Source organism: Carassius carassius, chromosome 30, assembly GCF_963082965.1.
Source record: "Carassius carassius chromosome 30, fCarCar2.1, whole genome shotgun sequence".
In the NCBI taxonomy this organism is placed as follows: Eukaryota; Metazoa; Chordata; class Actinopteri; order Cypriniformes; family Cyprinidae; genus Carassius; species Carassius carassius.
This window is the reverse complement of record NC_081784.1, coordinates 31,352,964-31,374,045: the sequence shown is the minus strand read 5'-3', so window position 1 is coordinate 31,374,045 and position 21,082 is coordinate 31,352,964. Positions and strand designations below refer to the sequence as shown.

Genomic DNA, 21,082 nt, shown 5'->3' with positions numbered 1-21,082 from the left:
ACCGCACCAATAACACGGGGCTGCCCGCCGACGTGCCTGACTTTAAATCGGCGCTACTAAACACGGATATCGGTCGATGCAGATATATAGAAAAATGACAAATATCGGCCCGATATATCGCCCGACCTCTACGTCAAACCTCATTGGTTCTGTTTGTCACATAACTGTATAAAATACAAATAATGTAAAATACCAGTGCATAGCATAACTTGTACTGGTGTTCGTTTAAACAATATTTATTATGAATGCCAAGCCTAAACTAATTTCCAAAACAAGTTAATGTGCGTGGAGGCGTAGACACACCTCTGCCGGAGGCTGTGAAGTCAAATTAGCAATGCTAGAACTGATTTAAATTTTTATGTGTGTGTGTGTGTGTGTGTTTGACGTTAATAGTCGCTTCAGAATATAAGTTGTAGCATGTTTTAGATGATGTAGTCTGGAAAATACGATATATTCTTTTTGGTGCTTGAAACTGGAAAGGCAAGATATTTTACATTTTATTTAGTCAAATTTTCAGAAATGTGCTTTAAAAACGGCAAAGCATTTGGATGGAAAGCCAACAAGACACTTTTCATCATTCAGTGAATTACAGGTGAATTAAATCAAGTCCTGCCCTACATTTTTGTTTTCTTGTTGAACATCCAGTTCCGCTTCATACCAAACTGGGTTGAGAACGATGTTTGAAGTCATTACTGTGATGACTGATGTTGATAGTCCAGTTATTTACTCCACCATTTTAACAGATCAGATTTCATCATTCAAGGAATTACAGTGTAGACTGTCAGTCCTAAAGATAAAACTAGGATAGGTGCAGCATGAACAAAGCCTTCATAAGAGGTTATCACTAGTTTTAGTCAGTGTGTGTGTGTGTGTATACCTACTTGACTATATTTTGGGGACAAATTAGTACCCAGAAGTGACCAAAACCTGACAAAATCTCCAAAAGCCTCCTTTAGGGACTTCCTCATTTGTAAAACCGGTATAAAAATAAAGTAATTAAAGTGTTTTTGATAATGTAAAATGCCTGTAGTTTAGTGTGATGGGCAGGTTTAGGGGTCGGGTTAGTGTAAGAGGAGAGAAGATATGGTTTGTACAGTATAAAAACCATTACGCCCATGGAATATCCCCCTTTAGATAGCTAAGTTAACGTGTGTGTGTGTGTGTTTGTGTGTGTGTGTGTGTGTGTGACCTTTGTCTTTGTGTTTATCAGCCAAGCCTCTAGACGGGTCTCAAACCTCCTCAAACGCTCCACATGGCACAGATGCAGGAATGACTGATCTCAGACCTGAGTCAGAAGCGCTGGATTCCCAGAATGCCAATGTTTCTCCGAAGCGTCCAAATGAAGAGACCTACCCTAACCCAAAGAAAAAGGTGCTGGACATGTTTAACATTTCAATAGTCCTGGATTAAGGTTTTTTTTTTTAAGATTGTGTTGCTGGTGCTTTATAATGCATATTTTTATTCATCCTGCTTCTACAGAAAAGAAAGAAAAAGAAGAAAAAAACTGGTGTTACAGAGGGGCCTTCGTCTCTGACCTCTGAACTCTCGGATATATCTCTGACTGATAGAGAGCTGAAAATGCAGGAGGATCAATCTTCTGACAGTGATGACTCTAACTCCATTAACAAACCTAACTTCTCTGACAAATCCTCCTGTCAGCCGAGCCCAGCAGAGACTGATGGCCCTGAGGTCTGTGCTCTGCCCACAGATGCTGCTAAAGGTCAGTCTGAAAGCAGCAAGGACAGCGGTGTAGCTCCTGGATCGACTCCAGAGCTGACCAACACTCCTTCTGCTCCTCCACCGCTGTCAGATCAACAAACTGAGAAAGGCCAGAAGAGTGTGAGCACTGGAGCACAAACTACTCTCCATCAGAACGCTAATATGAACCAGAATACAAGCGTAAAGAGCAGCACAGGCAGTCAAATGGAGACCGATCGCCCGGATGAGGAACCGCAGAAGAACCGCAGCTCCAGTCAACAGAAGAACACCGAATCTGAGAAGAACTGTGAAAGTGGGGAAACAGAAACCAATGACAAAACTAAAAAGTATGCCAAAGCCTTTGTATCTTGATAACTGCTGCTTCTTTTTTAAGTAGTAGTTTTACTTAGTCTTTTTTTATTGAAAATATCAAATAATAATGTATACTTTCACTTTAAAAATTACAGAAATCAGAAGAATGAACCACAGAAATCATCACAGGAAATGGTATTTGGCCCACAGAGTAAATCCAAGGTAAACTAAAGTTAAATGTGTATTATATAGAAATGATAAATAAAAATTGTTAATAAGTTAAAACAAATAATATATATATATATATATATATATATATATATATATATATATATATATATTTGGAAATAGAAAATGTGTCCTTTCTCTGAGGTGCCAGTAGATTTTGGAACTGGTTTAAGAAAGCGCTAAAGCTTCAGCCAATCAGACATGGTTATCAGCTAACAATGGCAACCTCAAAGAGCCCAAATGTTGGGTGAATCATTGGCCAGACTGATATATTGGTCTGTTACTGGAAATGACAAACATTGAGTTAAATGCTGACATGTTGTGTTTGTTTTGCGTTTAGAAGGATCCTGGTTCCAGTGGAGATTCAGAGCTGAAGTCTGAGAAGCAGCAGTCTGCTCGTTCTGACCAGAAGAAAACACAATCTGAGAAAGCAGAAGCTACAGAAACCAATAAAGGAGGTTCATCTAAAAACAAAAAGTATGCCAAAGCCTTTGATGTATTTTGATAAATACTGCTTCTCCTTTGTGAATGAGGTCTTTTTTTCTTAAAATGTCAAATAATAATGTATATGTTCACTTTAAAAATGACAGAAACCAGAAGGATCCACAGAAATCAAAACAGGAATTGGAACAGAGTAAATCCAAGGTAAACTAAAAATAAATATATATAGTTTATACAACAGTTTGTTGTGGTTCTCGATCCTGATTGGCTGAGAGTGTTTCCCAGTCATGTGATATTCTCCCAGTATCACCCCAGGAACCGTTTCACTGTTTCTATCACTGCGCTTTCAGCATTTCTCTCACAGCCAGGGTCATGGTGGACGAGCAAACACCATCATTTTAAAAACACTGCGTTGTTGTGTCACAGAATGTAGTTTTTACCTGCGACTTGTATATAAACAGCACATATTTGACGATTAGTTTAGATGTTTTGGAGGATGTGAGCTCCATCTGTTCAGCGGTCATGTGCCCATCGAGAACAGCCTAATCTGGGACAGTCCTGTGGGAATTAGCCCCTGGCTCTTATGTAGATAGTGTGAGGGATCATTATCAAACAGGCAATCTTTGGTCTTATTGATCTATTACTTGTTACAGAGCAAAAAGAGATTTAGTTTCATAACTTTATATTTTTATTAAACTGAAATCCTGTACTTTAACTAGTGCTGCTTTTGTATTTTTGACTGAACTGTACAAACTTCTTAAATGTTTATAATGGCTAATATTGTTTAAATATTATTTCTAGAAATATTATTTTATATAAATACCATGACATATTTGTTATTGAGAAAGGGTCCGTTAGTGATAATTTGAGATTTCAGGAAGTTATCTACATTATTACACTGTTAAATGGCAGCAAACACTGTCTTTATGAGCGAGTCAGGAGCAAAGACTTATATATTGAAAGGGACTGAAACAAGGTGGTAAACAATTAGACAATTTACAAATGCATTGACTAGCACTGTCATGGGAAATCTCCTGAACTGGGTAAAGACAAAGATATCGCTTTCCTCAGTGGACACTCAAACTGATTTAGTGATTATGAATATCAGATTGACTGAAGAATATCAGCTAGATGCAGGTAATGCACACGCTCAGTCGATCTCTCCTTCATAATCTTCTACTCCACATAATACAACAAGCTTCAATGACGTGAATCAGCGTTGCTTCATTACTAGCTCTAGCTTTAGACTTAGAAATGGAGGCTTGGGGTCAAGAGTTGGACTGTCACCTTGAGATCTGAATCCTGGCAGAAGGAAGTGTTTCTGCACAAATGAGGATTTTTAAAGACACTCCATTGCTTTTTCGTATTTATTTACACATTAATGGCATCAAACTGCTCTATAAACGCAATATCACACTCGTAGCCATGCACTATTCCCCAATAACAACCTCTAAAAACTGATAAAACAGGCTCATCCAGGGAACTGAAGTCAGCGCTATATGCTTTTTCTTCGTGGAAGTTTTGCATTTGCGTTTTAAAACTGGGATTTGCGTTTAATTCAAATCAGATCAATATTTCATGTCTAATCATTTACTTCTGTGGCAAGTAGCCGTGCAATAAGTGGGACCTGATCGCCCTGTCGTGGTTTATTCTGCATTAACAACCGGCTGGATGTACATTATCCCTTACATAATATACCACTGGATGGCATGATTGACCAGTCAGGAAAAAAGTATTCCACAGAGCTGTGTAATAAGGCTCTACATCTATATCTATATATATACTGTATATAAATACATATTTTTGCAAATTGAAAATGTATCAACCTCAAAGAGCCCAAATGTTGGGTGAATCATTGGCCAGACTGATATATTGGTCTGTTACTGGAAATGACAAACATTGAGTTAAATGCTGACATGTTGTGTTTGTTTTGCGTTTAGAAGGATCCTGGTTCCAGTGGAGATTCAGAGCTGAAGTCTGAGAAGCAGCAGTCTGCTCGTTCTGACCAGAAGAAAACACAATCTGAGAAACACGATGAAAGCACCCATACCGAAAACAATAAAGACATTCAGCCTGTCTCGCATTCAAAAAAGTATGATAAATAAATTTGACAAATACCTCTCTTTTCAGGTTCCTTGTGTCATTTTTTATTGAAATGACAGTAATATACTTTGTAATGTACTTCTATACTAAATTACAGAAATCTTAATGAGGAACCACAGGAGTCATCACAGAAACCGGTGTTTGGCCCAGAGAGCACACTGAAGGTAACATGTGTACTGTCCTTTACAAGGGTGTCATTAAATTTGGGAACTGGCCCAAGAAAGATCTAAATCATTGGCCAATCAGACACTGATAATCTCAGAGAGCCCAAATTTGATTCTTCAGCCAAACTGATATATTGACCTGTTACTGAAAATTACAAACATGAAGTTAACAAAGGTAGGAAATGTTGACTGGTTCTGTTTATTTACCATTGAGAAGAATGACGGCTCCAGTGGAGATTCACCAGTGAAGGACGAGCAGAAGCAGAAGCAGCAATCTGCTCATGGGAAGAAAGATTCTGCTGCTTCACAAAGGTAAGCAGATTCAGCCCTTGGTCAGGGTAGCTGGTGTATTGAATATTACACGGATGAAAATGAGGCTGTGAGGGATCACATGCAATTTTCAAAACTCATAACTTTCACAACAGTTTTATGGAGTTTTTGTCTGCTTAAAGTTTTTTGGAAGGATGTTTCGTGAGCTGTACAATTGGTGAGTAGCTAAACAACAGTATAATCTATTGAACACACTCTACTTCTGTTCCTCACAGCCTTGTTTTATTCCTGTCAAAAAAAGAAATATGGCGATAACCTGACTAAGATCTATTGTGTGATGAATGCTCTTCTTCTTAGCAATTAGTTTTTCTGGATTAGGAATCTAGAGATCTTAGATCTAATCTAGTTTTGTCAAATGTTTCTACATTATTTACTGAGTCTGTTGAGTGCATGAGCGGAGCCCATCAGAGCTCTTTAAGTCCAAGAGTAGACACATTATAAATACAATAGCTGTAAGCCCTGTCAAGTTTACCCTGTTAACATTGCAGGTTTTTAAAACGTAAAAAAAGATCATTGTTTACACTTTAATGCAGTGTTGAAACCAACAAAGCCTAGTAACAAACAAATAGAAATGTTGTAAAGAAAAAGAAAGCATAATCCTCAACCAATATTTTTTAATACACCAGGACCAGGCAGTTGTTTTGAACAAAAGTCTATTAACTTGATTTGTCACCTCTCAGGTGGTAATTTCCCCCCACTCTTGCTTGTAAAGAGCTCCAGATTGAGCAGGGCAATCTCCTGTGTTCACGTCATCCCACTGAGCTTTTCAATTGAATTTAAGTCTGGCCTCTCACATCTTCAACCATTCTTCTTATTCTTCTGAAGCCATTCTTTTGTTGGGTTTGGGGTTATTATCATGCAGGAAGATTAAATTCCTCTTCATCTTTGGCTTTGTAATGGAGGCCTGCAGATTATGTGACAGTGGACTGTTATCTGGCACTATCCATGAGTCCTTCAGTCTTGACTACTGCACCAGTCCCAGCTGAAGAGAAGCAGTCCTATAGCTGATGCTTGCAGCACCTTGCGTATGAAGGCCATGAGCTTTCCTGTGCTTGAGCTTCCATGAGCTTGTGTCAAGCGTACCTTTTAAATGATGGCCAAAAAATTTCATTTGGTTTCATCAGACCAGATTTTTTCTTTCTTTTTTTGTTTTTTGTGAGCAGTGTCTTCTGTCTTTCCACTCCCCCACTCAATAAGTGACCAGTACTTGATGATTGATGGTGACTTGAGGATTATAATTGGTTATGATTGGTTAATTCCAAACAGAGTACTTTGCTCCATTATAACACTTATGCAACCACGTAATTTTAGGGTTTTTTTTTGGGGGGGGGGGGGGGGGGGGGGGCGGGGGGGGGTTGTCTGACTTTTCATGGATTCATTTCTTACATCTCAAAACCTGCCATTTTAACAGGGGGATGTAGACTTTTTATATCCACTGTAAAAGATTTATTGTACAGTGTAGTCACTTTCCAATCATAGTTTAAATACAAATTGTATTTTTCATGCTGTTAAGAAGACCAATGGCCACAAACACAATGCAGTTTTTGTTTGGACAACCTAGTAGTGAAATAGTGAAAATCCTAGCAATGGACAAAACAAAAAATCTGAAATGTCAAAATCGATCTCTGCATTAATTCTTGCAGTGTAAATGCAGACTGATAGACCTGCCAAAGCAAAACTGACAAGTAAAAGAAAAACAAATCTTTGTTTGCTGAATAGGTTTAAGTAAATACCTTTTTAAAGGGTCGTTCACCAAAAAATTTGATTTCTATCATTAATTTCTCACCCTCATGTCGTTACAAACCCGTAAAACCTTAGTTCGTCTTCAGAACACAAATGAAGGTATTTTTGATGAAATCTGAGAGCTTTCTGATCCTCCATTGACAGAAACGTCATTGCAACTTTCAATGTCCGGAAAGGCAGTAAAGGCATCGTTAAAAAATAATCCATGTGTTTAAATGTAATTTTCTGAAGTAACTGGAATATGGCATCGAATTTGGTACTGAAAGTCATGCAGTTTTACTGGTATTGGTATTGTGACAACACTGATCTGATCTTATAATATTTTTGAATTGCAGAAATCCAACACCAACTCAGCATATAAGTCCCAGTGACAGACTTACCATTTACTTTCATGCAGTCCTGTCGAAAGACTTCAAGTTTAACTTAGAAGAGGATCGCGTCTTCGTAAGGGCTGGCGGTCGCATTGGTGACTGGGAAAATGATCTGGTTGAACTGTCTGTGTCACGGTAAGTAATGATTTTCTGGACCAATTATTGATCATTGATTACTATAACCAGCTGCTTAAAAACCGCTTGATTGCAGGGATCTTGAAGTGCATGGATTTCTCGTTGAAGGGAAATTTATATGCAAAAAGACCAATGCAGAAGCTGTGTCCATCCCATACAAGTATGTTGTCTATAAAGCAAAAAAGGAAAAGTATGAGTACGAACACATCTACAAGCTGGATTCTAAAGAAACCACAAACAGATGCCTGTTTGTCAAACCAAGTCTCCTAAATGATGAAGGTAGGTGAAGCTCATTAAAAGACTACATTCAAGTTTAATTTAAAAAGAAATTGCACCAGACCTAATTTGTTATTTTGGTGTATTGCAGGGGAATGGCATCAGTATGACGATATAATCTGTACAGAACCATCTAAGGTGAAACGGCTAAAAGAAGTCATATGGCCTGAGCAAAGGAAAAGTGTCCTCCAGGGGAGAGAAATTGCTGGTAGAGTCATGCTGGAAACTATCTTTGACCTCCTGAGAAACTGGAGCAAAGTCAACCTCAGCAACTTCTTCAGTCAACTCCGACAGTTTTACCAAGTCTATGCAAACCCTTTTGTGTTTGAAGAGAAAGAGAAAAAATGGTACTCGCTCGAATACGGTGAAAAAGATGTAAGTTAACCATGTGCATCTCGACATATATTGAACACATTCATACATTACAGTAGTGATGGGAGAAACAAAGCTTTGAATCTATTGAACCAATCGTTTTACCAAATGGGTTCATGGGTTGACCGAGATCATCGCACCCTAGAGGCAAATGTTAAAGGAGATTTTCTGCAAATAATGATGCAAACTATGATATGATTTCAGAAGACTATCGCACATGAGCCATATCGAATACTTTGTGATGTTTTTATGTTGATCATGATTTTTTTAGATAAAAAAAAAAAAAGAAAACTCTCAACAATATTCCATAATTCTGCATTATTAGTCCTTGAATAAAGAAAGTCAGATCTTTCTTGGAATGAATAAATGATGACATAAGTTTTAAGTTTCAGTGAACTGTTCCTTTAAAGGGGTCATGTCATGACTTTTTTAAACATGTTTCATGATGTTCACTTATAATGTTAGTAAAAAACACTTGCACAAAAATTACCAAAATTATTATTTCTGTCCTCTGTTTGAAACACTCAGTTTTAGTGCTGCAGATCCTTTGCTTGTACAGTAAATGGCCACTGTTACGATTGGCTAACATCATTGCATGGGGAAAATTAACCCATTCCCACCCTTGCCCCCAACCCCCACAATTGCACTTGAGTGTTTTGAAAACATTATCCATATTAAACATTTACATTTAAAGACAAAGCATTATTAAATTACCTTCCCTTTTTGATGTAGCTGCTGTCAGATAGAGTTGGCACTGCTTTAACACAATTCGCAATAAAAAGCTCCAAACAAACATATAATCCTTTGACGCAAACTGGGATGTCATTGAAAATATACCATACACTCGTTCATAATGCTAGGATCATTCGGAAGGTTGTACATAAAACTGTACAAGGTGTTTAAAGTGCTTGAAGTACTTGAATTTGATAAAAACAGCCATACTTCTGCAGAAGTACTTGAAAAGTGCTTGAATTATTGAAAGACTCTCTCTCTCTATATATATATATGAAATGTTAGTGTTTAATTTAAAAAAAAAAACGCAAATACAATCTTTTCACGCAAAATTAATGCTGCAGCCCTTTTGATATAGATATTGAGCCCTTTCTGTCATGAGTCAGGTTTTTCTTCCGTTTTCGCTCTCGCACGCTCTCACTCATTTACACACACACACACACACACACACACACCTTATTAGCTTTATATTACTCTTTGTCTGTCCCGCTGACCTCTCTCTCTTCATGCACCTGTTTGTCATTGCAATCAGCGCTCGCGCTGATTTGCTATGACACCTGTTTCTACTTTGCCCTAAGTGTTCACCCTTTATCTGGTGTTTGCTCGGGTAGATTCTTGGTTGGATTATTGTTACATGTCATGCGTTTTGTCAGCAGTTACATCCTGTCTGTATTGAGAGGTACTCACCTATTCTTGTCTTGTCTGCCTGGAACAGTCTAGCCCCTAAGTTTTTGCTGTATTCTGCTGCTGTTGCTGCTGATTGTAGACCAATGTGGTTCTCTCACCCTGCCTGAGTTATCTACTCCTGAGCTTCGAGTCTGCTACAAGGGAGTCCTGTTCTGTCACTCATCGAGACAGGAGTCTTTCCGTTTGTTCAAGTTTCTATTTACCAGTTCTGTGTGCTGAAAAGACGGACTGCCTTTGTTATATATTTTTTTCATTAAAGACTGTTATTCCTGTTATCTCTGCATTTGGATCTTTCATTTACCAGCGTGACAGAATAATCCAACCACCATGGATCCAGCAGATGAGAGGCCTGTCCGGTCGGCGATCGAGATCCAGGGAGCTATGCTTGGCAAACATGAGCAGGAGTTGGCCGCCGCTCATCAGGCTGTTAAGAGTCTTTCAGCTCAGGTGGCTGATCTATCTGCCCGTTTACTTCACCTGCATCAGGAATCTGCCATGTCTCACAATCGTCAGCTGCCCTCTGAGCCACGAGTCAACAATCCCTCCTGTTATGCGGGTGAGCCTACGGAGTGCAGAGCTTTTCTCATCCAATGTGAAGTTGTCTTTTCCCTTCAGCCCCAGACGTATGCAGAGGATCGGGCCCGCATCGCTTATGTTCTCTCTCTCCTCACGGGACGAGCACGCGAGTGGGGTACGTCAGTTTGGGAAGCGCAGTCTGCATGCTGCAGCAAGTACACTCTTTTCAAGGATGAGATGATCAAGGTCTTTGATAGATCCGTCTTCGGCAGCGAGGCATCACGTCTACTTGCTGTGCTACGTCAAGGCAGAAGATCTGTTGCAGATTTCGCGATAGAGTTCCGGACTCTGGCTACTACAAGTGAGTGGAATGATCCTGCACTAACTGCTCGCTTTCTTGAAGGGTTGAATGTAGACCTTAAGGAGGAGATCTACGCGCGGGGGTCGCCAACTCAGCTCGATCAACTTATCGACCTGGCCATCCGCCTTGACAAGTGTTTCGAGCAGAGGCGTCGAGTTCGTTCTCCACTTTTCACATCCTGTGATAACTTTCCTTCTGCTACTGCTTCTGTTCAGAACCAACCTGATGCTGTACCCATGCAGCTGGGGGCCGTACGCATCTCCCCGGAGGAAAGACAGCGGCGAATTATTAACCGTCTCTGCCTTTACTGTGGTACGGCGGGCCATTTCGCTTCATCCTGCAGTTTAAAAGCCAAAGCTCGCCAGTAGACGGAGGAGTACTGGTGAGCGCTTCTGTCATCTCCTCATCACCAAGGTCTCGAACCACTATATCCGCTGTTCTCCGTTGGGCTGGTTTTTCTGTTACCGGTCTTGCCCTCGTCGACTCGGGTGCGGAGGGCAATTTTATCGATGAGATGTGGGCTCGTGAGAACAAGATTCCCTTAGTTGATTTGACTGATGTCGCCACTGTCTTTGCCCTGGATGGCAGAGAGCTTTCTTCTGTTCGTCGTGTCACCAGTCCGGTTAGTCTCACTGTTTCCGGCAATCATCATGAGACAGTCTCATTTTATGTTTTTCAGTCTCCCTTTACCCCCATTGTTTTAGGACATCCCTGGCTTATCCAACATAATCCTCACATTGATTGGGTTAAGGGGTCTATTCATTCATGGAGTTTAGCTTGTCATGTAAATTGTCTGGTTTCCGCTGTTTCTCCCGTGTCTTCTGTTCCTCTTTTCCAGGAGGAGCCTGATGATTTGTCTGGTGTCCCGGAGGAGTACCATGATCTGCGGGCGGTTTTCAGTCGTTCCCGGGCGGTATCCTTACCGCCTCACCGTCCGTATGACTGCTCTATCGAGCTCCTTCCTGGCACCACGCCCCCTCGCGGTAGACTGTACTCTCTTTCGGCGCCCGAACGAGAGGCTCTGGAAGGATATCTTACAGAATCTCTCGATGCGGGGATCATTACTCCTTCTTCGTCTCCCGCCGGCGCTGGGTTTTTCTTTGTAAAGAAGAAGGATGGTTCTTTGCGTCCTTGTATCGATTATCGAGGGCTGAACGACATAACAGTCAAGAACCGTTATCCTTTGCCTCTTATGTCGTCGGCTTTTGAGATCCTACAGGGCGCAAGGGTTTTTACAAAATTAGACTTGCGCAACGCCTACCATTTAGTGCGTATCAAGGAGGGAGACGAGTGGAAGACCGCGTTCAACACTCCTGTCGGTCACTTTGAGTACCGGGTTCTACCTTTCGGTTTGGTCAACGCTCCCGCTGTATTTCAAGCATTAGTAAACGATGTCTTAAGAGACATGCTTAACGTTTTCGTGTTCGTTTACTTGGATGACATCTTAATTTTTTCACCCTCTCTCCAGGTACATGTTCAACACGTTCGCCGTGTCCTGCAGCGCTTATTAGAGAATCGCCTATTCGTCAAGGCTGAGAAATGCGTTTTTCATGCCCAATCGGTTACTTTTCTCGGTTCGGTCGTTTCAGCGGAGGGGATTAGTATGGACCCTGACAAGGTTCGAGCAGTTCTTGATTGGGCTGTTCCCGATTCTCGAGTCGCACTCCAGCGATTTCTGGGGTTTGCGAATTTTTACCGGCGCTTTATTCGTAACTTTAGCCAGGTTGCCGCCCCTCTTACCGCTCTCACTTCGTCCAAGTCCAAATTTGCTTGGTCTGAGACTGCTCAGGATGCGTTTGACCGTCTTAAAATGCTTTTTACGTCTGCGCCCATCCTGATCACTCCTGATCCAGAACGTCAGTTTATTGTTGAGGTCGATGCCTCCGAAATTGGGATAGGAGCTGTCTTGTCGCAACGCTCCTCCCAGGATGACAAGGTTCATCCTTGCGCATTTTACTCCCACCGTCTTTCGCCCGCGGAGCGCAACTATGACGTGGGTAATCGAGAACTCTTGGCTATCCGTCTGGCGCTAGGTGAGTGGCGACACTGGCTTGAGGGAGCCAGTGTACCATTCATTGTTTGGACGGATCACCGCAACCTGGAGTACATTCGCTCTGCTAAACGTCTTAACGCTCGTCAGGCCCGCTGGGCATTATTTTTTGATCGCTTTGATTTTTCCATTTCATTTAGACCCGGTTCTAAGAACCTCAAGCCTGACGCCCTTTCTCGGCAGTTTGACTCATCAGAGGGTGCCTCGACCGATGAGAGGATTTTACCTCAGCACTTTGTGGTCGGGGCAGCCGTCTGGGGAGTGGAACAAGCGGTCAGGCGTGCTCTTTCTCACACTGCAAGACCGCCCCGCGCTCCTGAGGGAACTTTGTTTGTACCCGAGGCTGCTCGTTCGACGGTTCTTCGCTGGGGTCATTCTTCTAAATTAGTCGCGCATCCCGGAGTTAGAGGTACTTTAGCGGCCATCCGCCAGAGATTTTGGTGGCCCACTCGTGAGCGCGATATTCGTCGTTTTGTTGCTTCTTGTTCTATCTGCGCTCAGACTAAGTCTAGTAATAATCCTCCGGCGGGTCTTCTCAGACCTCTTCCCGTTCCTTCGCGTCCCTGGTCGCATATTGCGTTGGATTTTGTTACCGGGCTTCCCCCTTCGTCTGGCAATACGGTCATTCTCACCGTCGTGGACCGTTTTTCTAAGGCTGCGCATTTTATTCCGCTCCCTAAATTACCGTCGGCTCAGGAGACCGCACAGATTATGGTGGATCACGTTTTCAAGATCCATGGTCTTCCTTCGGACATTGTGTCTGACAGAGGTCCGCAATTTACTTCTCTGTTCTGGAGGGAGTTCTGTCGCCAGATAGGGGCTTCCCCCAGTCTGTCGTCAGGATTCCATCCACAGACCAATGGGCAAGCCGAGAGGACCAATCAGATTCTTGGTCGCATGCTGCGTAGTCTTACCTCTCAGAATCCCGCGTCTTGGTGCGAGCAGTTACCATGGGCCGAATATGCTCATAATTCTCTCCCATCGTCCGCCACTGGGTTATCCCCGTTTGAGGGTTGCCTTGGCTTCCAACCGCCTGTTTTCTCCGCCCAGGAGTCTCAGGCCTCGGTTCCGTCCGTCGAGGCGTTTATTCAGAGATGTAAGCGTACCTGGAGGAGGGTGAGATCTGCCTTATGTCAGACTAGGGAACGTACTCGTCGTGCCGCTAATCGCCGCAGGGTGAGATCTCCCAGATATTTTTGCGGTCAGAGGGTGTGGTTATCCACCCGCAATTTGCCTATTCAGGAGACGTCTCGCAAGCTCATGCCTCGTTTTATTGGACCCTTTTCTATTGTTAAGGTCATCAGTCCAGTCGCTGTAAAGCTAAGACTGTCTGGTCAGATGCGCCGTGTTCATCCGGTTTTTCACGTGTCTTGCATTAAACCCGTTATTCGTGCGCCCGCACGTCCCTCCGTTCCCCCTCCTCCTATTGACGAGGGGGCCTCCATTTACAGAGTTCGAAGGCTACTCGACGTTCGTCCCCGGGGGCGTGGTCACCAGTTTTTGGTGGACTGGGAGGGGTATGGTCCTGAGGAGAGGCGGTGGATTCCAGCCCGGGATGTCCTGGACCGCTCGCTGATTGACGACTTCTACCGGTCCCGTCAGGCTCCTTCCTCGAGCGCCTAGTGGCGCTCGTTGAGGGAGGGGTACTGTCATGAGTCAGGTTTTTCTTCCGTTTTCGCTCTCGCACGCTCTCACTCATTTACACACACACACACACACACACACACACCTTATTAGCTTTATATTACTCTTTGTCTGTCCCGCTGACCTCTCTCTCTTCATGCACCTGTTTGTCATTGCAATCAGCGCTCGCGCTGATTTGCTATGACACCTGTTTCTACTTTGCCCTAAGTGTTCACCCTTTATCTGGTGTTTGCTCGGGTAGATTCTTGGTTGGATTATTGTTACATGTCATGCGTTTTGTCAGCAGTTACATCCTGTCTGTATTGAGAGGTACTCACCTATTCTTGTCTTGTCTGCCTGGAACAGTCTAGCCCCTAAGTTTTTGCTGTATTCTGCTGCTGTTGCTGCTGATTGTAGACCAATGTGGTTCTCTCACCCTGCCTGAGTTATCTACTCCTGAGCTTCGAGTCTGCTACAAGGGAGTCCTGTTCTGTCACTCATCGAGACAGGAGTCTTTCCGTTTGTTCAAGTTTCTATTTACCAGTTCTGTGTGCTGAAAAGACGGACTGCCTTTGTTATATATTTTTTTCATTAAAGACTGTTATTCCTGTTATCTCTGCATTTGGATCTTTCATTTACCAGCGTGACACTTTCGCATGACTATGAGCATGATATTGCTCATATATTTCCAGCTTTCGTTTTTCAGGTCAGTCATATATTCATGGGGGGGGGGGTATCTTATCGATATCCTTTTATGGTTAAGGGTATTTCACATGACAGGCTCGAATAAGATTTGAAATCCTATTTAAATCACATTTCTAGAATTCAGTTTCAGTCTGAACGCTCTAATCGGATTTTGCTTGCATTTTAATTGTACCATTTTGTTTTATTAGTATGTTTTTATTTATCTGTTCTTTTTTAGAATTATAGATAATAAAGATAATGTTTGATAAGTGAGATCTCTGATTGAATCTGTACGAACCCTGATTAATGAAAACGTCTGGACATATCAAAGTGAATGTTCCCTTAAAAAATACCTCCTTTCCCTAAAGATTTTTCCTCATCCATTTTTCATGTTCAGTAGTAGCTCGAGCACATGGAGAACATCATAAACAGAATGGGCGTCTCATTTCCAGCGTAGAGAGTTATTGATTACAGCGTGTTCAATGATGTGCTGTGTCCTCTGTAGAAGGGTGTAGTTTTCACCATCCATGGACTGCTAGCGTCTAGCGATCTTCCCCTACATCTTAATCTTTGTGAAATCTAGTTTAATAGTTGCAGTAATCTTTAGGTGCCTGAGTTCTCGCTGTTCACTGTTGCGTGGGGCTTTCTGAACTGATGAGGTAAAGAAGGCGTTAAAAGTGTTGTCGAGGTGTTCTGATGGAAATGTCTGTCACAAATTGCAGGAAAGTCATTTGTGAAAGTTTTGTCTGCTTGGTTTCAAGAAATGCTGTTTTTGCAGTGTGGAGGAATATATGTCAAAAGATCAACGAAAATGTGATTCCTCATGTCATCGCCCCTGTAAGACTGCAGACTGAAAGAGATGAACTAAACTTGAAATTCAACATGTAGTCTGATTTGATCTTGTCAGGTGAGCAAGCTTGTGAAGCAGTTCATGCTGGAGCAGGTGACTCCAGGGCTAGAGAAGGACAGCGAGGGAAAGAGTGCTTTCATCAAGGAGCCACTGAAGGCTGCTCTCATCATGCTGTATGTGTGGAAACACTATCATCTAGAGCTAGACCATGGACATCTGCATCGTCTCTGCACTGCCCTCTGCCTGCCTAAACTGCCTAAGGATCAATTCCTGCCTTTCTGGACTGATATAACACAATCATTCTCAGAAATGAAAGAGTGAGTATCTCATCATCATGTCTAATTAAATAGTCAGTATTTGTTGTAAATGTGCTTACTCAATCTTTCTGATTAATTACTTCAAATGCCTATCTTACAAAGCCAGATTAAGTGACTACCTCTGCGCTCTCATAAGGGCATGCTAACTTATGCTCAGAGGTGTAAAGAGTACCTGAAAACCGTACTTGAGTAAAAGTACAGGGACCTTATAGTGAAAATGACTCCATTACACATTACAAGTCACCAATTCCAATGCAACTTGAGTAAAAGTCTTAAACAGTACTTAAGTGTTTTACTCATGCTAAATGTAGGCTCAAAGATTCACTAGTCTTTGAAAATAAAAAACTGTTGATTTGTAAGATGAGAAATCATGTTTATTTTCTAAAAATCAAAATCTTTGCAATAAATCAAGGGACACAGTAGCCTCTTAAACATCCACAAACTCTCAAGTCTCAGTTAAGATCACATGCACAAAAGGCCATAAGTAAACCAATATCCTTCAAAAAGGTCTTGTCAATGTAGCAGAGAAATAAAATAATGTAAAGTAAAATGAAATAGTGACTTAGCTCCTTGCACTGGATATACAGTCAAGACCTCATCCCATAAATCAAACATCTGCGATTCAGAAACTACCTGCTAATGCACTCACATTCAAGTCAAGTAGCCTTGTTGACAAGATTAGGTGAGTAAAGGCAAAACGCACGAGATATAGTTCCTTCAAACCCTTAGATGGTGATATCACTTCTTTATAGCAGACATAAACTGCTGCAGAAGAAGTTAGGTACTGTGTACTTGCATTACTCATCACAAATGTATTGGAGCAAAAAGTACATTTACTATAAAATGTAGTCAAGTAGAGTAAAAGTTGCTAAAAACAAAAAATACTTAAGTACAGTAGCTAACTATATTTACTCAAATACTTTACACCACTGCTTATATAAATACTGTATATATATTTCCTGCAGATGTTGCACGTTCAGTTCTACACACTTCAGAGTTCATCTCTAAATAAACATTTAACAGCGAGGGCTTATCCTGAGCATTGTCCAATTTAACGCTCTGTTTCCAAACGGTTAAAATGACAAATAAAAGCACTCTGAGAGCGCTCCACGAGATGTGCTTGATTATACCATCTGGATGCTCAGAATTGATGGGGTGAAGTCAAGTTTAAACAGCTTATTGAACACACAAGTGAATCACTGTTCTGAAGGGATGCACACACACATCATGTGCAGATCACACACACATCATTCAGTAGCGCAGAAATGTATCATCAACACTGTTCTGTGATTTATTAATGAAATAGCTTAGATATTAAAATGTTCTAGCATTTATTTCTTAGTGACTAGTTATAGCTTCACTATTAGTAGAGACGCTGTGTGGTAGAATTAATTCACTAATGCATTAATATACATGTAATCTTGACTGTGCTGCTTTTCCTGTATCTGATTGAGAACGAGATGAAATCTGTGAGCAATATAACGACCCAAAGACAAAAGAACTGATAAAAATAAGCATCACGTGCACCATAGCAAAACGGCACCTCAGAACTTGTGAACCCACCTCATAATAACGAAAATGAACTAAGAATACCCTTAAAATAATCTAGACGCTGTTCCCAGTATGTTGGCTTTGGTTTATTTCAGTGTCAGTGTTGGGTATGGAAGAGTGAGGGCTGCTGAGTTATGGGGACTGAATGTTCACGTTTCTGAAGTCTAAGTGTTTTAGTTTAGTACTGTCAACATTGCTGGGGAGAGAAGCAGTGTTTTGTGATGTTTGATGAACCCTGAATCATGACAGAGTCATCTCTGTGGGGGAAGATCCTTCGGTGGTCTTTTGTGCAGACTGTTAGTAGTGAATGAGGAGCCAGAGGTTAGCGTGAGGGATGTATTACACTTGAGCTTTCTGAGTCCAGTGTTCGTAGGGTTCACAGTCTGGTTCAGCCCTCATCTGACCTCTGTGACAGCAGTCATCCTCTGCAGTTCTGCTGGTGGGATGTTTGTTGTTGGATTGCATTTTGTCACAGGAGTGAAGCTCCTGACGGCGTAGCTGACACACCACAGTAAGGTGGTGATCCAAGGAGAAGGTTTCTTTTCTTTCAATTATAGACAAGTAGGGCAGGAAACCTAGCACTACAACTGTGCCTAACTGGGTTGCAAAAAACAAGAGTAGACTGTTAATCAGTTAGAGATATCAGTCCACTTATAAGGCAGGGAAATGTGACTTTATTTTTCATGCAAGTGCTCCAATAAATATACAAGCTTCACATTTGTGCCTGATCTAAAATGTGTTGTAACATTTGTTCCCTCTTCAGCTTGACTGAGACGGTGGAGTCACTGATCGCCAGAGTGAGATCTGCTAACATGTATCGATGGATCATTGTTATTCCACTACTGCACTTTCTCAAAGGCACATCAAAACCATTTGAGCCCGTGTTTAACAAAGTCCACTCACAATATGGACTAAGCTGGGCTGGACTGCAGGGACTCAAATCACCTAATGCACTTGCCATTGGAACCCAAGATCGAAGGTATTAAATCTGTCTGTTCAAATCTAGTTTTCCAAATGTTTGACTTGAATGTTTGAACTTTTACAACAAGTTGCCATTAAATGTTTGACTCACTTAGGATTTTGAGTATTTTTTCCTCCTATTTTTGACTGAATCCCTCTGCTTTAGGTCGGTGTTGAATATAATGAAGACACATGGACATTTGGTTGAGGTAGACCGACTGCTGGCCCGGTCATGGATGTTTCTGATGACTGTAGATGAGTTGGTGGAGTGCAGCTCCATCATCCGTGTAGAGCTCCTGGACATCCTGCAGCTTTTCATCATGAAATGCCCTGAGGATATATCTTACAGCTCTTCCACAGTGAGTATCAAGCCATCACCAGAAATAACCATTTATACCTACAAACCAGAACAGATTACCTTTGACAGACAAGAGGAACTAAAAGCAGCAGTTTGGGATGTGTATATTTAATTATTATTATTGTTTGTGTCATAGGGTGTTTCAGAGAGTCTGGCACACATTCAGAGTCACTTGCTTGAACAAAAATACAGGTAATGTTCTTCCACAAATTTTTACGGTAAAATCTACATTTCCTTCTGAAATTGTTTCTATACCTGAATAAAAGCAGGAATTATATAAATAATATTTTTGTAATGATTAGGTATTGAAATGTTTCTACAAATGGCAATAATTGGGACTCAAATTGGAAAGATAGAGAAAATGAACCAAAAAAATCCTGTGGATGCTGTGGGCTCTGGTTTTTGTTTGCATTTCCTTGAATGCACAGTTTTGAGAGTTTTTTGTTTTGTTTTTGAGCCAATCACTTGAGCTGTCATGTGAATGATCAGTTTATATCAGAACTGGGAGAACATAGACCTCCAAAAATAAATGTTCACTGATGTAACATCTGCTAAAATATAATGATTTGTATTATTATTTTATTTGTATGCTTTTGAGTGATGTCCAGAACTTGTTTCATCTCTGAGGTGAAAATGGTTATTTTGCCATTTTTTCCAGTATTGAGTAAAATAGCAAATCATGGTTGATGTTACTTCCTTTCAGGGTCAGAAGTTAAAATATAATAACTTTCTTTCATTACTATTGTAGCTGTCTAAATGAGGAGTATGGTATCCAGTGCATGCAAGCAGCTTGCAAACTTCTAGAGAAGATCTGCAGAGGAGTTAATTACTACCGCTCTTCTACTGATATTCCTGTTGCTTGCATGAACCTTGTGGCCTCTGTGTCACAGTTTGCCCAGGTATTCCATCCTAAAATCATATTATCTTTGTTTTAAATGACTGATTACAGACATAAAATAAGACATAAAATGTACTCAGTATGCCTGAATATTTGTTCAAACCTAAGAAAACAGACATATTTCCAGAGAAGACTCTTGTGTTACTCAATGATGCCAAGCAAACTGTCAGAACATGGATCAGACAAACTTTCAAAGGCAGGCTTTTGAACGGTGGCTATCTATCGGCTGTTAGCTTCAATGAAGAGATTGAGGTAAGCAGAATAAGTATGATCATACAAAATGATTGATTCCTTCTGTATATACATAGTTTATTATGATGATGTTTTTTTGTTCTGCTTTACAGATGTGGAATAACATAATTGCCATAGATTTCATGAGTAAGGACTTCACTAAAGAATGGAGAGAGACCTTTACACGAGACTTTGAGGGGAAATGTCAACAGGTAATATTACACAGTTCCACTATACAGGTCTAGTCGGGTTGAGAGTCGAGAACTGGTACATTATTTATATTTAATCTTTTTTATGATTTGTTTTCTTTTTCTTTCAAACAAGCAAGAATATAAAACATACATATGCTCAATTAGATAAATAAAAACCACAAAGACACACGCAAAACAAAATGAGTTAATAAAAAATGGATAATTAATGAATAATAATGATAACAATAAAAAAGAGAAAAATGGCTATATCCATCATATCCCACTGTCATTGTTACTATGACCATTAATGCAATAATTTTCCAGCCTCACAACTCATTGCACATTACAAAAATACAGAACTGAATGCGTTTCTTTGTTGCTTTATGAAAATTCATTCAAGTGGCATCAGTTGATGATGCACATTCCCCAGCAGAAACCGCAGAACTAACATACTTAAAGGAACACGCCACCGTTTTTTGAAATAAGGGTTATTCACCATCTCCCCTAGATTTAGATAGGTGTGCAAAAGCATTTTTGTCTCAATGCATGCATTAACTTAGTCTGGCAGAGCCGCCGCTAGCTTAGCTTAGCATAGTGAATGGAATCCTATGTTGCCGGATAGCATGTCGAGAATAAAAGTAAACCAAGAAAACACCCCAAAAAACTAACCGAATTACTTCTTGTGGCCTGTGTACGAGTACAAATAGGAATGCAGATTAAGACTATAGGAGATTTTCTAGGCACATACTGACTTGGGACTATATTGGGGGGAAGCACAGGCGAAGCACTGCTACTTTGGGCGCATGCATGATATCTCTGCGCCCATGATGTCACGGTACCAAAATTTCAGTATTCGGTACCGATACCAGTGAAAATAGACGGTTCTCGATACCAATTTCA

The 21,082-nt window shown here is 41.0% G+C and overlaps 1 protein-coding gene across 1 annotated transcript in view; it reads left to right on the top strand.

The window, feature by feature from the left end:
* The window catches only part of LOC132111044 (E3 ubiquitin-protein ligase rnf213-alpha-like), a 100,468-nt gene that overhangs the window by 11,303 nt on the left and 68,083 nt on the right, over positions 1-21,082 (top strand). Inside the window, exons 3-20 of the mRNA XM_059518216.1 lie at positions 1,211-1,371; positions 1,480-2,045; positions 2,166-2,232; positions 2,579-2,715; positions 2,829-2,883; positions 4,620-4,771; positions 4,880-4,946; positions 5,161-5,258; positions 7,355-7,525; positions 7,602-7,804; positions 7,893-8,176; positions 15,734-15,993; positions 18,308-18,523; positions 18,671-18,863; positions 18,999-19,054; positions 19,611-19,761; positions 19,869-20,012; positions 20,105-20,203. Coding sequence (XP_059374199.1) covers positions 1,211-1,371; positions 1,480-2,045; positions 2,166-2,232; positions 2,579-2,715; positions 2,829-2,883; positions 4,620-4,771; positions 4,880-4,946; positions 5,161-5,258; positions 7,355-7,525; positions 7,602-7,804; positions 7,893-8,176; positions 15,734-15,993; positions 18,308-18,523; positions 18,671-18,863; positions 18,999-19,054; positions 19,611-19,761; positions 19,869-20,012; positions 20,105-20,203 — 3,080 coding nt within the window. The remainder of the gene's footprint in view (positions 1-1,210; positions 1,372-1,479; positions 2,046-2,165; positions 2,233-2,578; positions 2,716-2,828; positions 2,884-4,619; positions 4,772-4,879; positions 4,947-5,160; positions 5,259-7,354; positions 7,526-7,601; positions 7,805-7,892; positions 8,177-15,733; positions 15,994-18,307; positions 18,524-18,670; positions 18,864-18,998; positions 19,055-19,610; positions 19,762-19,868; positions 20,013-20,104; positions 20,204-21,082) is intronic.